At 45.4% G+C, this 16649-nt stretch overlaps 1 protein-coding gene across 1 annotated transcript; it reads left to right on the forward strand.

Annotated features, from left to right (window-relative positions):
- Nucleotides 1-1906: 1906 nt before the first annotated feature.
- Nucleotides 1907-13336, forward strand: LOC119459572 (uncharacterized). Its single transcript, XM_037721281.2, has 5 exons — nt 1907-2506; nt 3576-3708; nt 7985-8130; nt 10773-10902; nt 13041-13336. The coding sequence occupies exons 1-5, from the start codon at nt 2437-2439 to the stop codon at nt 13303-13305; spliced, it is 744 nt and encodes a 247-aa protein (XP_037577209.2). The 5' UTR covers nt 1907-2436; the 3' UTR covers nt 13306-13336.
- Nucleotides 13337-16649: the final 3313 nt, after the last annotated feature.

Consider the following 16649-nt stretch of genomic DNA (forward strand, 5'->3'; position numbering starts at 1 on the left):
CCGTCGTCTTCACTCGGACGTCGTCACTGTATTGTCATATCGTCGTCATGACACCGCGCTCTTCGATCCATCGTTGTTTCTACCGCTGTCGTCCCTCCGTCGTCATCATTTCATCCACGTCACTGCGACATCGTCACAAACTCGATGTCATACCCTCGTGGTCGTTTCATCGTCGTCATCCTGTCGTAGTGATTTCAGTGTCATGACCCCATTGTCCTCATACCCAATGTGGCCATCCCGTTATCGTCATTGCGTAGGTGGTCATTCCTTTGTCGGCATGCCGTCGTCGTCACGTGGTCGTCGTTATTAAGTCGTCGTGGTCGTTCGGTCGTCACGCTGTCGTATCGATTCCAGTGTCGTTATGCCATTGGCGTCATTCCATCGCCTTGAATGCGTCATCGTCATACTGTTGCGGTCGATCCATCAACGTAATTGTGTAGTCATCATACAGCCGTCGTAATTCCATTGTCGTCGTTCACTGGTCGTGTGCTCTATGCTTGCAAAGGGTCACTAACAAAAACAGCGTTCTTTGCAAAGACCAATGAAAGCTTCGCTTAAACCGACACCGACAGCGCGCGGCATCCACATTTTTTATTTACTTTTTACCTGCGGATAAACGCGCCCGGGCGTAAAATGTTTTACGTAAGCGTGCTCATGTCGCACAAACTACTGGAGCTTGCAGGAATGCTTAAGTTCAAGCAAACGTCACGTGGACACACACGTATACGGTACGTCACCGTTTCCTGAATGATCGAAGCAACTCTGCGGGACGATGAACCACAGTCTCCATTTTCCTGGAAACGACCACTAACATCGTCATTGAACTCTACTTGCGAAGCACGTACGTTGAATCCTTATTTATCTGCATCATAGTACCGAAGGAAGCTTAACAAACAGGAGATCTGAAAAATTGGCCACCTAGCTGACTGCTTCACACAGCGCGTCGGCCCTGTATATACGTAAGCAGCACTGGCCGACGACTCCTCCAACACTATTGTATACGACTTTCAAGAGACATCACTATCTAAGTTATCCGATCGAAATAGCGCGAAAGCTTGGGATAGGTACCACGGGCCGCGTTATAAATCAGTCACTTTAGTCAATCCTTTAACTTTTGTGGGAACTAATGTTCAGCTCGATGCGCCTCAGGGGAGCAGCTGACATCCTTTTCATCTGTATATACACGAAATGACAGCACGACATAGAAACAACTCTGAGGGATAGCTATGACATTCATTCATTTGGTCGCATCCGTCTTCGTAGCCTTATCCGATAAATGCGCAATTAAAGTGACCTTACTGAGAGCGACTGATCGAGCATACCACCCCAAGAGCCAGCGTGCAACAATTCAGAGTTGGAACGACTCCATACGCTCTTACCCAAAATGGCTATTCACAACTGCAGCTTACAACGAGCTGCATGCAACTAAACCGAGTGGCGGCGCACACGCTTATACAGGGTTCCCCCGTTTCATGGCTTCGGAGACATCGCATTCTGAGCTGGCCAAGAGTCACGGTCCCACACTGAACACCCTACCGGACAAACAAACGCGGTCAGGGGATTTTCTTTAAATTTTATTTTGGTCTTATCTTAACCCTGCCATCAATCTCCACGGTGACGTCATACGCCTTATCATGGCATCTTCGCCGCGTCCTGTCTCGTTTTTCCCTCCGCCCAATGTTGCCCCGTGCCGCCCGGTGATCACTCGAGCGTAATATTCATAATAATAACAAGGAATGATTGCGTGCGCTCCAGCAAATGCGGCTGCTGCGGTCGCTGCGGCGCAGCGCAGTGGTTGGTTCCTCGCTCCCTCTTTCTCTCCTCCTCGCATCCTTCTAATTTTTTTTTTTTTTTACATTCACTCACGTCATTCGCTCTATTCGCGACTGGCGACGGGTAAAAACACTGCTTTATTAGGCCATACTTTGTGCAGCGTCGCCAACGACTACGCAGTTAAACACCTACTGTAGCACGCTTGACTCCGATAGTCCGGCGAGCGTTCACCGCCAGTGTGCAAGAAATTTCTCCTTTCCACCTCACTTTTTTTTTGTCAGCTCCTGTCGTCCATCGCCATTGCTGCCGGAACGGCGAAGTGAATCACAGGAACGGTGAGTACGTGACTGGGGTTTAGCTTTGAGTGTGCACATGCTCCGAAACAAGCAAACAGCGAATTACATAAACCGGAGAGGAGGATAGTAAGGTAATCGAACAGGTGTCGTGGCGGGATCACGCATTACAGCGCACACCGTGTTTTCTTCAAGGACGGCAGACGGTGTCCGGCCCACAGTTGTGGAAGACACTATAAGGGAACGAGCTCTCTGCCTCCGGCAGTGGGTTTTGACAGAGCGCCGTATACAAGCTCGGTAGTGTTGGAACTATATACTGTGGTAACGACGCTTTCTGCATCGTCATAACGTAGTATACCGCCGTTTCCAGATGCACGCAAGTCGTCGAGCGACAATGTGGCGGCGTGGTGTAGCCTGCGTCTTCATTGCTTGTTTTCTGGGTAAGCGCACCTTTTTCTTCGCTGTTTTCTATGGAGGCTTGATTGCCCGTAAGCGTTTGCTTATGAAAGAACGCACAGTGTTCGAGCCTTTCTAGTCGCTCATATTGAGTTACCTTTTCCTGCTAAAGAATTATTTTGTTTCACTTATGAAGCACATGTGGACACTGTTACGTCCATTACCTGCATCTTTGTGGATGAGGGGTCTTAGATTGATGCGGTCTGTAATAATTTTTAGACCCTGCGGCAAACTGATATGCGCAGCAGCATCAGCACACTGGCATTTCTGCTCTTTGCTCGCACCTGAACGCCGATGCCAGTCAAGCCGGCGACTTGCCGTGCGGGAGCTGAACAGGAAAGCACGCATTTTTACGTACCAAAGTGATACAGAACTACCTATCTATACTATATAGTCGGTAATTTGTAACTTTTGACCATGGCTCTGGGTTTGTTCTTTTAAGGTGCATTGAAAAAAAAAATAATGATCAGACGAGCCTGTTCATACACAAAGAGAAAGAGGGAGAATCGTGAAATATTTTGAGATAGAATAAGCAAAACGTAAAAAATAAACAGCAGAAAAGACGATTACTATAAAAATCAATAATTGAGTTACACTCAGACATTCAATTATTTGCTTATGCAGTGATACCGTGCTTTTATCTCTTCAATTATTCACTTGGGTTTGAATAGTTCGCTTTGAGTGACCTGCTAGGCCCCTGACTAGCTCAACTGATGGTAAGGCTGCCCCGTAAAAGCGCTGGTGCTGGGTTAAATGTCGTAGACGACACCCCCCCAATAGGACCAAACGTTCGTACACGTGTGTCCCCCTGCAAAGATAGCAACAAGTGCCTCGCTCACCAGAACATAGTTATTCACATAACCGCGACATCGCACTTTCAAAACCATATCAGCTTCTATACTAGTCTGTGTACAAATTTACTTTGTAGACCTTGAACATATACTTTCGTACGAGGCGACTTAATAGCCACGTGTGTATAGCGTTGGATGTCCGCTGCGTGTAACTAAAACGCAACGCATACCGTCTTCTCCCTTCACGCACTGCATACTCCAGGCGTGTGTCGGGCCCAGCTCAAGTCCGGCTGCAAGATATCTCAACTGCATGCCTGCGGTGAAGACTACCTAGTCTACAGCAACACCACGTACCTTCCGGAACCCCAGGAGGATGAGTTCCAAGCAAATTGCGAGTGAGTCGTGATTCCTTCCGCGTTCAGCAAGTGATTTCTCATGTTTGACATCACGCTAACAGTGTAAAGAAGAAAAATCAAAATGAGGTGGACGCCACAGATGCCCAGAGAGACAGAAAAAAATATATACAGATCCTACGCACATGCTGGAATCTATACGAAGCTTTCGTGAAATGGTTAATTATTAAATTTGTTAGAAATAATTAAATGTCATGCTTACATTAATTTTTATTGTTGTTCTACGCCACGTATAATCTTATGCGCTGTTTATGAGTCTGCATCGGAGAGGTACCGTAACGACTTTAATTCCATGCAAGAATCATCTTGTTGTAATACACAGCTCACAAGTTTTGATGAAAACAGCAGTTCGTGCGAACGGATACTCTGAGACGTCGATGCAGTGACGTCACGACGGCGAAGGCTATGCTAGACATTCGTCGAGCTAAGAATAATGAGAAGATCTTTGTGCAGAGGGAAGTGCAACGTGAACTGCATTGGTGATGTGGACTATTGATCACCCGTTTCATTCTTGCGTCTACGGCCTAATGGAAACTGTAGAGCGTGAACGTTCTCTCGCACGCGCCACTATTCGGCAAGACCGCTGAAGCCAATTTCAGCAAAGACCGGGAGGGTTCTCATAAAAAAGCTTCACTCGAAACTAAATGGACAGGTAGAGAGGTTAACTTAAGAAGTATTAGGGCGTTTGCTACTTCCAAGGGCGGCGGATTCGGCTATAGTTTTTTTTTTTTTCATATTGATTAGTGGTGCAGAGGGAGACGAGACAGGAGGACGACGAACAGATACGAGGACACGCACATGTCCTCCGGTCTTGTTTTGCACTACACCCCTAATCACAGCGTTTGCTACCCTATGCAGGAAATCGGAACATTCGGAACATTTGCATGAAATTATGAACAAAAGAAGGACACACTGAGCATGAAGTCAAAGCCTTTCACTTAACCCTATTGTCTTTATTACGGACATTGTAAAGCTCCACGATACTGTCAAATTTTTCCTCTTGTCGCCTCTGATTGGCTGGCGCCGTGACAACGCCTTTTATAATTGGATCAAATCGCAACCCTAGCGGAATTTGGCAGTGCCCTATTGAATAGCACACCTGCGGGGCTTTTAAGATCCGCGGTGTAGGCGTCTGTCAAGGCGAGGGTCCTGGAACTCCACATTCACAAAGTGGGCGACTGTGCAGCCTCTCAAGGCCGACAGACGCTCGGAAAGCTAGACCTTATACATGAGAACTGGAACAAGTGTTCTCAAAACCGCGGAACGTTTCGACTTGTACTGGCGATGTTTTAGTTACAACCGCATGCGCAACGACAAAGACTGTCCGCCAATGCCATGTACTTGGATGTCGAGCATACGAATCCTAAATTAGTAGTGTTTTTGAAAAGAAACTATAGCAGTGCGATAACACAGGACACAATACAGTAAGAGGACACACACGACAGGCTGACTAAAAACCAAATAGATATATTGCAGGGGTCAAAGCATCTAAACGTCACTGAATAAATCAAGCAAACACACACGCGGCGCTGCTTCTGTGTTTTCTTACGGTGTACCTGTGCGCGGTGCTTTCTCGCTGTCATGTTTCTGTTTCTGAAAATGCGTTACCAACCAGCCCAAGTCGCAACTCACATACATTAGTGAACATTCATTCATCGAAGAGAAATACTTAATGTCAACAATTTTATTTGCAAGAGCAAGATGTCGACTTGAACTTCTGAGATCTAAAGTTGTTCACCACTACTGCGAAAATAAGAATGGGCCCGAAGGATATTGATGACAACAGAACTAACTGACGCAATGGTTCTTCTATACACCGGCATGCCTATCCCCATGCAATGAATTCATGAAAAGTTACGCTTCGTGTTACGATCCTTTCAACGAGAAATATAACGGAAAACATGACGGTTATTCACAAACCTGTTTTCCGGTTTTCAAAAACGTGACAATATTTCGTGGCCATAATCCGATTATTGATCGCTAACTGCAGCTGTAAACTATCCGAAATAGAAAATCAATAGCTACCTCTGATAACCACCAGTGTGTTATGAGGTAAAGCAATTAAACGGAAGGAAGACTATTTTATTCCATCTGGAGAAGTTAGCATAGCTAGAGGAGTGTTATAATAATCGTGGTGTGAAACGGATAACCAAAAAAAAAATAAGCTTTATAGCCGCCATCGGCTAGAACCACTGCGCACGTTTCTTGATTTTCTGACGAGACATCACAAGATTTGAATGACCTTCCCGCCAACGATGGGCAACTCTCCAGCAGCACTGACTTCAAGGCAACAATCGAGAAGTTGTGCAACACCTATCGCATCTTTAATAGCCCACGCTTCATGTAAAACCCCTTCGTTAGGGCCTTTGAGGTATTGTAAATAAAATAAATAACAAGTACGATAAGTTTTCTATCCAGCGGGCATAGACGATAGGGGTGGGGGGGGGGGGGGGGGGGGGGGAGCCAACGAAACAGTTCCACTCAACGTGAAAGCTGGCAGCCGGGCGTGTTAGAAGCGATTTTAACAAATTTCTGGTAATTAATTCGATTATTTCATGAGCATTTTTGTATTGTCTATTATTCTGAATCTACTTAGTTTATTTCACCCGGTTTTCCGCTCGTATTGGCATGTTTTGGTCCTGTTTTGCGCTTGTGTTTTCTGAGCGTGACGAGATGACACATGACACATTTGACGCCGACAGCCCGGGCCCCTAAAGTGCTCCGCACTTAAAAGCAAACGCGCGAGCCATACACACGCACGTGAGCTGGCGCAAGGAACGTCTAACACCTCCGAAGACGTGCCGTTAAGTATGTTCAATGTACTGTTTAAAATAGTCCTTGATATTGCGAAGCTTCAGAAAATGAAATTTGCATGGAGCCCACGACATCGTTAACACTGCGTATGCTCTATAGCGGCATAATAGACATCTGAATTTCGAAGATGATTTGTGTATTCAACGTTTAGTCGAAAGTGACCAGAATGCTACGGGGCAGAATTAGTGAAGCGTAGGTGTATCTACAAGCTATTTACAAACTGCGGCATCGCTACATACACAAGATGGCTGCTCACACCAGCCAGGCGTTCCTCCCACCAAATCGTTTTCTGTGGCATAAAAAGCAGAAATCCACTCATTGGATTAGACTACTCGAAGAGGTTAGATTACTCGAAGATTTCTTGCCCAATAAATCAAAATACACATTGGACTAATTAACAAAATTTTACTAGTCAGCGTTTTAACCCATTACTTCAGAGCACATTATACAATTTATGAAGTGATGGCCGTGATTTCAAAAGGAATAAATGTTTATTTGGAGAAAATTTTCTAGGCATAGCACCAGTTTTCAGATAATCTCACTCAAACCAACAGTAAAAATGCCCTGTTGTATCACTATGTTTAACAAAATGCCTTTTTGCAAAATACATTGAAGCCACGATTTATGCTCAAAAATATCACAAACAGCAATGCATCTTGTCGCACACTTTGGAAGTTCGTGTCTCGAAACTAGTATCATACTCATATTTCGTCCCAAGTGGATATAACTTGAGAGCTCACGGGGCAGAAATTGTAAATTACACCATGTGCCATAAATCATTTTGTAAGTCAATTGGCCAAAATATCATAATTATGCGATGATGCAATTTGATTTCCGGGGCAAATTATGTCCTCCTTTTGGCCTAATCTAGCTCAAGAAGTAGAACTGCGTTACATATGCCACAGACGAATGTAAAATATTCTCCTAATGATCAAAAAAGCACGTCATATATTCAATTGGCATGTTTTCACACGTTTGTGAAAACTGTTTCATTGCCGGAATGCTGTAATATAGCCGATGTACTCATCCATTTCTGACTTACCAATTTACTTATTGTGGAGCATAAGATCATAGTTTCCTAAATGTTTACTTACAGCAATATGAATGAATCAAGGCCCCTATAGTCACCCTGTGTCAATGCGGGACGGTTTTTACGTCATCTGATGTGTGACACTGCGATAGCCATACAAGTGCTGCAGGAACCAGGGGCTGAATTCACAAATATTTTTGGTTCGCAAGTGCTTTTAGGTGTTGGCTGGCTGCTCTTGGCTATTGATATGTCCTGCGCCAGGATTGGCTGGAATTTTCTCTTACGAATCGATCAAGGCTGCCATTCAGGCTGCACGACCGATAATTTACGTCGTCCTAAGCTCTCTGTGCGTTTGCGCAAGCTAGCCCAATTACGTCATTCATTGAACCACCGCGATCTCTGTCCCGGTTCCAGATTGTACACCAAGCAGATCGCCTGCACGATCGAGTTCTCAGAGAGTTGCCTGGACAATGTACCGCGCGCCGTGGCGCTGGTTGCCATGGAAGCAGCGGGCGACGACTTCGAGGCTGCCTGCACCGAAGGCACCGAACGACACGACAGTGAGTCCGACTATACCTGCAGTGGGCAGTGCAGTGGGCAGTGACGGCAGTGACTGCAGTGGGTAGTGACACAGGCAGTGGGTAGTGACTATAACTTCAGGAGGCAGTGCCTCCTTTATGTGAAAGCCGCTACGTCGTTTGTCTTCCCGGTGGAGCGGAGGTTACCGTAGTTCAGGGGAGTCACGAAGAGATGGCTGCCGGCCTTACTTCGGACGTGGACATGGAGTTGAAATATCCTTAAAAGGCGACTATCTCGCTTCATAATGCAATCTCATTTACAATACACAAATTGGTGATAATATAGCACCACGAACATGCATTTTAGCCAGCTATATGTGGTCGGAATCCGGCGCTCTTCGCTTCCGTGATGAAGCAGTTCTGAAAGTAATCTTGGAGGCAATTGCATATAATTTAGTCCTAAGACCGTTCACAGTAGTCTGTGCTCACTGGCTACACTGGTACAGATGAGAAAACCGAAGAGAATCGAAAACAGCTTACCAAACGCATAAGACTGAAAGGAGAAAAATGGCATCATGTCTTTTGTCATCCGTTTGTAGTGAAATATGAACTTATGAGCGGGCGGAATTTATCAGGCTTTGTTTCGGAGGCGATGAAATCAAGAAGATCGTTAAATAATCCGAATGGCACGAGGTAGCGCCAACCAATTGAAGGTATTGTAGGTAATGTAATGCAACTGATTGTATAATTGTGTATGTAAGTGATAAGTTGTATCAATTCTATCCCCCCCCCCCTTCCACTACGCAACACTCACATCTGAGGCCCTTTGGTGATATTCCTGAATAAAAAAAAGTAAGTGTTCCCATAGATGCGCCTGAAGCTGAGGTGATTATGTAATCTGCGTGATGTGCAAGGTGAGACTTCAAGGCGTAAAAAAATCATCTAGCAGAACGTACTTGCTAAGTAATGATAAGGGTGCAATGTCACGACGAGTGAACTATCAAGTTCTATTTGTGATATGCTTAAGTTTTAGTTATAATTACGTGAGAAAACCTGTCTGCCCTATTTTGACCCCGCTCTAATAATCTGGTTTTGTTATGATAAGGTGACCAAACTGAAGAGACAAACTCGTCTGAAAAGCTAGCTTGCGGATGTTAGAAGGTGAATTGAAGTGATATTGAAGCATTGGCGCATAAGGTATTAACGTCGATTTTTGTCAAAGCGAGTCACAGACGTGCAACAAAAAACATCTTAGCAAGAGCGCGTCTAGGTGCAGTTTCAAGACAATTAATCATAATATTGCGACATAGTAACTCATTTTGTAGATAAACAATTACATTTGTTTCAACTAATCAGGCGAGATGACGCGTGCTTTATGGATAAAGTTGAGGGCTAGTGCCTTTCTAGACAAAAGCCTCTTAGTTTCCAAGATGATGTGCACAAAGCAATGGTTGACCACAAAAATGACAACAAAAATTATATCCGGGGAAAACACGGGGAATGCGGGAAATGGAAATTCAAGACGATGAGCAACACGATCGAGAACAAGGTGAGAGCAGGAGTCAACGTTTCGACAAGTGGACTTGTCTTCTTCAAGGCGACATATGCTCTCCTCGGCACAGTATATATAGGTAGGGTTCTTCTAAAGGGGAGAGAAGGTAAGGCCTATGGGTGAGGTAACGAGCGAGAGTGTGTTAGCGGCGAGGGTGTATAATTGAAAAGAACGATAATGCACTACTGATAGTCGGTAAAATGATACTCACTTGTACACATTTATAAAAGCCAGCACTTCAATCCTCGCTGTTTTTGTCACCTTTACCAAGCAGGTATACCCGACATCACCATCAATTGGTTGTGATTAGCAAATAACATTGCACGAACAGACACAATGTATGACGGAGATGAAGTGTTACCGAGTGGAGCGTATATGACAATATATGATGTAATATACTCGTACATACTCAATATACATGTATAACAATATATGATTGTTATACTTCGTTTCAAGCTTTACATTGTATAACAAGACAAATTATTCGAATAAAAACGCGGCAAGCTGCATATTGAACGCGGCTCCAAGTATGCGTTTTGTACGACTCCCGTGAGCGTGACTGATGAGTTACGGTTCATATAGAGAGACGTGGGTTCGCGCTTGCAAGTAAAGCCGTTGCGCTGTGTCGTTGGTTACAGGCCGAACCTTAAAAATTAATTCTAAAGTTGTACAAGACAAAACCCCGACTTTGATCATAAGGCACACCGTAGGGGAGGAATCCGGATTAATCTCGACCAACTGGATTTGTTCAACGTGCATCTAAACCTAAGCACACGAACGTTCTTGCCTCTCATCGCCACTGGAATCAAACCCGCGACCTCGAGCTCAACAGCACAATGCCATAGTCCCTGTGCTAAGGCTGCGAATGGTGACTCGTTGCAGCTAGTGTTACTGCAGCACTCATGCGGACTTGTATGTAGTACAGCCACATCGCAGTGGCAGAGACAACGCGGGAGGTCTGATCTCCACGGAGTTATCCATCAACGTGTGCAATGGATAAGCATTTTCTTTCCTGCGAGTCATGTGACCGTTAAGTGTAGCGGGAAGGGTTTGTGACTGGCTGCGCATGCCTGAATGTGTCTCGAGGGAGACAAACGACACTAAATGCTCCCTCTTCCTTCTACATTCGCAGTGTACAAGAGCAGCATCGCGTGCATGAACGCCGCGGGAACTGGGCTGAACAAATGCTTCGGCGTCCTTCGTGATGGCCTGGGCGAGAGCATCGATGCACCAGCTGGAAGGACCATTCACTACGCCTGCTGGTAGGTCAACTTCGTTGTCTTTGGATTCACAAACCTTCACTCAAGCAGTTATAAGGACGAAGGAGTAATTTATTCGTGCATATACCTCCAATTGTTGGCAACTCTTTTCTCACCGGATTCTTCTGAAAGCACAGATTATTCAATGATGCGCTGATAATTCGAGATAACCTGAGGTAATATAGAAGCGTTGTGATAATAAAGCAGTTTCGCGAACTTCGATGAGAAGTCAACTGATGGAAAACAAAGCTCACGGTGGAGAAACAGAACGCCCCGCAGTTTCTGCTGTGGGAACTTGTCACAGAAAGCACCACAAATACAAGTTCGAAACAGGAAGCGGCATTAACAACGGCGCAAAAATAAGCGCCGCTTAATTTCAGCAGTTTGCGCAGACGAGCCATAACAAAAAGAATAAGCACTGCCAAGGGAAGCCTGAAGAGGCCGGTTAAGTAAATGACGCATTAAGAAACGGAAGCCGCAGCTTCAGCAACTTTTTCTGTTGGACACGAATCGCCAAAGCACCAATGCGCGAAGTTGAGCCCCTATAGGCGAAAACCCAAGCATTGAATACTTCTTGACATTGCTGTGGAGTGATCCAAATATGCTTAGGACGCATCGATGTATTCAAATAGACCTGAGGGTGCAGTCCATCTAAATGTTATCACTGTACCGAAATGCCCAAACGTTGATTTATACAAAAAACACTATCTCGCAATCTACGTAAGAAGAGCACCGTGAACGCAGGTCGAAATTGGTATCTGTCAGTGCCAAAATACCGCACCAGCTCACATTACGTACCATGTACCCCTTACAACACGAAAGTTGTAGTCAATCGTTGATAATAAAAAAAAGCTAATGCGTTGCATCTGAACATAAAAGTTTTTTTTCTTGTCGTGGTTTGTCGTCTCGTGCTTACCTTCACTTGGCAACCTTTCTTTGACTCTGATAGACCATCGGTTATCTGCTAGCTGATTAAATGACAATCTGCCCAACTCCATTTCTTCATCTTAGAACATGGGCTAGAATATCTTCTACAAGAGTTCCAGACTCCACCTCCGAGCTCCATAGTTTCGTAATATAAGGGGCTGGAGCTACTTTCTTGGCAGGATACTGAGAATTTTATTGAGAAGCATTCTTTAGCTTCTCGCAGACACATTCCAGTAAATATAGGTTCATTTGTCGCATTGTTACAGACCTTCTCAACAAAAAAGAAATTCAATTCGATGCGGAGATCCAACCTCGGCTTCCTAGCTCAACAGACCGAGGCTCTAACTAATAGACCACAATGTCTTTCGTCATTGCTGAACTTCGGCATTTAACACTTCCAAACAAAATCAATGCCTAAACACAAGTAATGAAAAGGTACGCAATAAATGCGTCCACCGAACCGGTGTGACGTTTTCATTTGAAATGTATTTAGTACAGTTAGGGGTCCCATCCTGTTTAGCCACTCAGGAACACATTGTTTCAATTCCTGTAGCCTACTAAATCATACCATACATTCACGAAAGTCCGCGTGCATAACACATGAGTCTGGAGGCAGTTTGGAGGGAGACGGCGAGCGTGGCAGACGTGGCGAAAACGAGAAGATGGTGTCCAGGGCACGGGAGTAGGGGCCTGCGGAGTTCCTGGCCAAGGGTCGCTGCAGACTCCCACCTGAGCAACGCACCTCATATTTAGCGCCTTCTCGTAGCGCGCGGCTGGCAAACGCCCAATGGGCGTCCGGTCGTTGCCTGATCCATCCAGACGCGATACACCGCTGTTGACGGTCGCGTCCTGCTCAGAGCTCCAGCAAGTCCCAAGTCCCCTGTTGTCTCCACCGTGTGTGCCATGACCCAGTGACACCTATTATTGCCAGTTACAGTAAACTTTGAAGCCTGTCATGAACGCCTAGTTCGTTTCGTTCGATCGTCGTGTAGTTCATTGTCATTGTGGAAATGTATTTTCCGTTTACTGTGCGTTTGCACGAACAGCCTCGAATTCTATATTGGTTTTTCAATGTTTTCTTGAAGAGCAATTCAAACACGAACCGTATAGCTTCGTGACAGAGTCATCGCGAGATGAGTTCTGCTGTATTTTTTTTATGCTTCCTGTGACTCTGCAGAGTTTTACTGGCGTATTTTTTTTTCTTTCTTCTTCAGCGCGTACCATAACTCCTTGGAGTGCGTAGAGCGCGCTCTAGACGACTGCGATCCTAGCTCTCCGGCCAAGGAGTACGTGACGAACGTGATGGAACGCATCTTCGGGCAAGTGCTGAGTCTCGTGTGCGGGCCCTACACCCGGGGTTCAGCCGACTGCCACACCCTGCCCAAACTTCCGCCCACTGCTGGACCAAAGAAGACCAACCTCATCGAGCTGGCCATCGAGATATCCAACTCATTCAGGAACAAGAAGAAAAAGAACTAATAAACGTAGCCGTATGATTCATTCCACACACGTGTCATTCCACACCGTCCTTTCTTGCTTTTTTATTGCTTGTTTGACTGGAGGTAGATGAAAAAAAAAAAACCTTGCACTCGTGCAACGCTTAAAACAGCGAAGCTGGGCGATCGTAGCCCAGCATTTTTCGGAAGTGCGCGCGAACTTTTCATCTTTTTACTCATGATGATGATAATTTCTTTTCGCGCGTCTCGGACTTACGGCCGTCACTGCGCGTTGCATAGCGCAGCTGGCAACTGCGACACCGCATTCCAATGCCGACACCGCGTTCCAGGAGACCTGCTCCGTGAATGCGTCTCTCTCTCTCGCTCTCATAGCGCGCAAAACCTCTTCACCTCGCAGAGCACGAGCGTACGAAAAGCGCCAGCTGTGGACGAAGACGACGATGCTCGAACGCAATCATATGGTTCACATAAATGCATGCTCTGCAGGCATGGTATTCGGTTTTTGCCAACAGATAACGATGAAGGAATTCCGTATGATATGTTTATGCTCCTTGGCCTCCACAGTGTGTCGAAAACGCGAAAGGCAGTGCGACGTGCGGATGTCGATACCCGTACGCCGAGAATTAACTTCATTGAGAGTGTCGCATATATTCCGGAAATATACCGTGCACGGGGTGAGCCTCCTTAGTGGGTGGCTATTCTCGATTATTTGGTTAAGATGAAGCACTTTTAATGTTTCAATGTTGTCCAAAACGTCGTAGACATGTTTTAGCGTTTAACAGTGTATTGGTTTGTACTGCAAGCAGGTAATAAATAAAAAAGAAAACAAGGCTGTATAGCCTTGTTCAATAAATAAAAAAAAGGCTGTATAGCCTTGTGGTTACGACGCTCGCTTTGGGACCGGGGGCACGCGGGTTCGAATCCCGCCTCGTCAAGAAAGTTTCTTTTCTTTCTTGGTAGTTTCTTGCTATATACCACAAATTACGTCTGGCTTAAACAGCTTCGTTGTTAAAAGTGTTCGTCTGTGCTCGTTCGATGCACATTGCAGGAAAGTCAACACACTTGAGCATTATCACAAGCAGCCATGTATCATGTGTCTTCTTCCTGGCTGCCTATGACAGTGTTTTTCGCTGGAACCCTTTTCTTGAAGCAAGATATGGTCATAATAGCACTCTCAGTTTCAACCGGCGTTGAACGGTGTAAACGGTTGGACTCTAGAAGCACCCCTGTCAATTACACACCCGACGTTTTGCGACTCAGAAGTGAAAAAGGAAAGCTGGAGCTGTAAGCTGGCATGCGTGGCAACTAATGTCATTTCATCTCTCAGCTATTTCCGGTGTTTTTTGAAGCATGAAGCACTACTTCAAACCCTTAAGTTATAATTTACTGGTTGAAGCACGAATATTACGCAGGCGGTAACAATTTTTCACCTGTGTTTGTAGTAATCATCATAATGTGAACAATCGATATATTTCCTACCTTATGTTTGCACACTTACACTCTGGGTGAATGTATTGCAATACACGCGCGTTGTGGATAATATTTTTAAAAAATACTGGAGTGCATTGGAGGACATCTTTTGCTCCAAGGTCTTGCAAGGGTGTTAGGAAAAATACCGCTTTCCAGCTTAACTTATGAAGCTGTTCATAATGTACATAAATTATAAAGCGTTGACCTACGGCAGCATATACAAGTTTCAAAAGCACTCTACAAAACATTTGTTCGCTTGTTCTGACTGTTGGAAATCATAAAAAAGTAACACCAACAAACAACTGTGTGCGTTCGTGTGCATGTGCATGTGCGTGTGCGTGTGTGTGTGTGTGTGTGTGTGTGTGTGTGTGTGTGTGTGTGTGTGTGTGTGTGTGTGTGTGTGTGTGTGTGTGTGTGTGTGTGTGTGTGTGTGTGTGTGTGTGTGTGTGTGTGTGTGTGTGTGTGTGTCCAGTTCGCGCTTTCCTATGCTTTCTAAAAGAAGTGCCCGCCGCCGCTTCCTCTAATGGAACATAATCAGCACAGGTGACTTATCTCTTTGAGTACAACTTGGTTTGAGCACTGGGACACACGGCACATGACATTACTTTTGCGGTTCTCGACCATCGCATGCGCAAATAAAGTAAACAAAAGACCCTGTGCCTGCACGGTAGTTATTTGCACAGCTCGGACTAGCCGCGTGAGAACGTGGCCACACAGTGTTGTCGTCTGCTGACCCATTTCATGGCGTTTCTCTCTCTGATCGCTGTGCGGCGCTATTGTTTACGGACCTTGCTTACGACATTGCAATGGAGCTTACGACAGCATGGACAGGGAATTCTCATGGGATATTCTCAAGCACGAATGCATAGTTGCATTCGTGCTTACTAGCAGCGCCACGAAACGTTGCTATCAGCGCCATGGTTTCGTGGCGCTGCTAGCAACATTTCATGGCACGGCTGCTGCCGCCAAACAGCGTTTTAGCAATTTTCTAGCCCGCATGAAGTTCAATATTCAGCACGACGAGGGGCTGCACCCAAAAAAGGTGAGCACTAGAACAATCAAGAAACACATGGAGCAATGTTTCTACCACAAGACATAGCGCACAGTTTGCAGACCAAGGAACAAGTAATCCCTTCGCGTTCCTCTTAAGTCTTAACCGGCAGAATCTCCACGCGAAAGCAGAAAAATAAGTCTTTTCCGGCTGTGGACACTGGCAGTGGCAACTTTCGATCACGGCTAAACACAGAACAGTATCTCGTTCCCACATCATTTGAGCGATACGACCGAACAGGACGCATTAGATCCATACAGTCTCAATAAAAACGTTTTCGCGTCACTGGAGACAGATATTCTGCAGTAAAGCGCTCATGAAAGAACGCTTCCATCGCTATCTCATTATAAAACCTCAAACAGTCTGTTTTTCTATTGATTGACCGGTGCACCCAGCCACTTTGACAAGGCAGCGTCGCCCTGACGTGCTATAAACTCCGGAAAGATTCCCATCATCCGGTCTCTAAAGAATAAGAATCTTCAAAACCTTATTTATAATTCGAAGTTCGTGACCCCGACCCCTCCTTTTGCGTGACTGAGGAACAGATTGCTACGACGCATTCTTTCAAATCTAGAGCAACAGAATAAGACCGCGAAAGAGCCCTAAAGTTCGTCTATTTGCATTTTCAGCTATCGTATTAACTACTGCCTCAAAACTGTGTAGGAGTTCTTGCCGCAACATTTTTGTTGATTTCGGTGTTTCGAAGATCCCATTCTTGTGCGTTTTGCGTAAATTCTACACTAATCTCTCGTCCGATGACGCCTTTAATGCCTACAGCTGCTTTTCAACGCCTCTTTCGTTAGAATAGCGTGCCCTCCGCCGCACGAACGCTGGTTTCCGTCAAA

The sequence above is a fragment of the Dermacentor silvarum genome, chromosome 7 (assembly GCF_013339745.2).
Source record: "Dermacentor silvarum isolate Dsil-2018 chromosome 7, BIME_Dsil_1.4, whole genome shotgun sequence".
Lineage (NCBI taxonomy): Eukaryota > Metazoa > Arthropoda > Arachnida > Ixodida > Ixodidae > Dermacentor > Dermacentor silvarum.

Bases quoted from the DNA above. Each gene is read 5' to 3' on its own strand.
- LOC119459572 (XM_037721281.2), top strand. From the start codon at position 2,437: ATGCACGCAAGTCGTCGAGCGACAATGTGGCGGCGTGGTGTAGCCTGC. The intron at 3,709-7,984 runs GTGAGTCGTGAT...TCCCGGTTCCAG, and splicing joins GAGTTCCAAGCAAATTGCGA to ATTGTACACCAAGCAGATCG. The intron at 10,903-13,040 runs GTAGGTCAACTT...TTTCTTCTTCAG, and splicing joins ACCATTCACTACGCCTGCTG to CGCGTACCATAACTCCTTGG.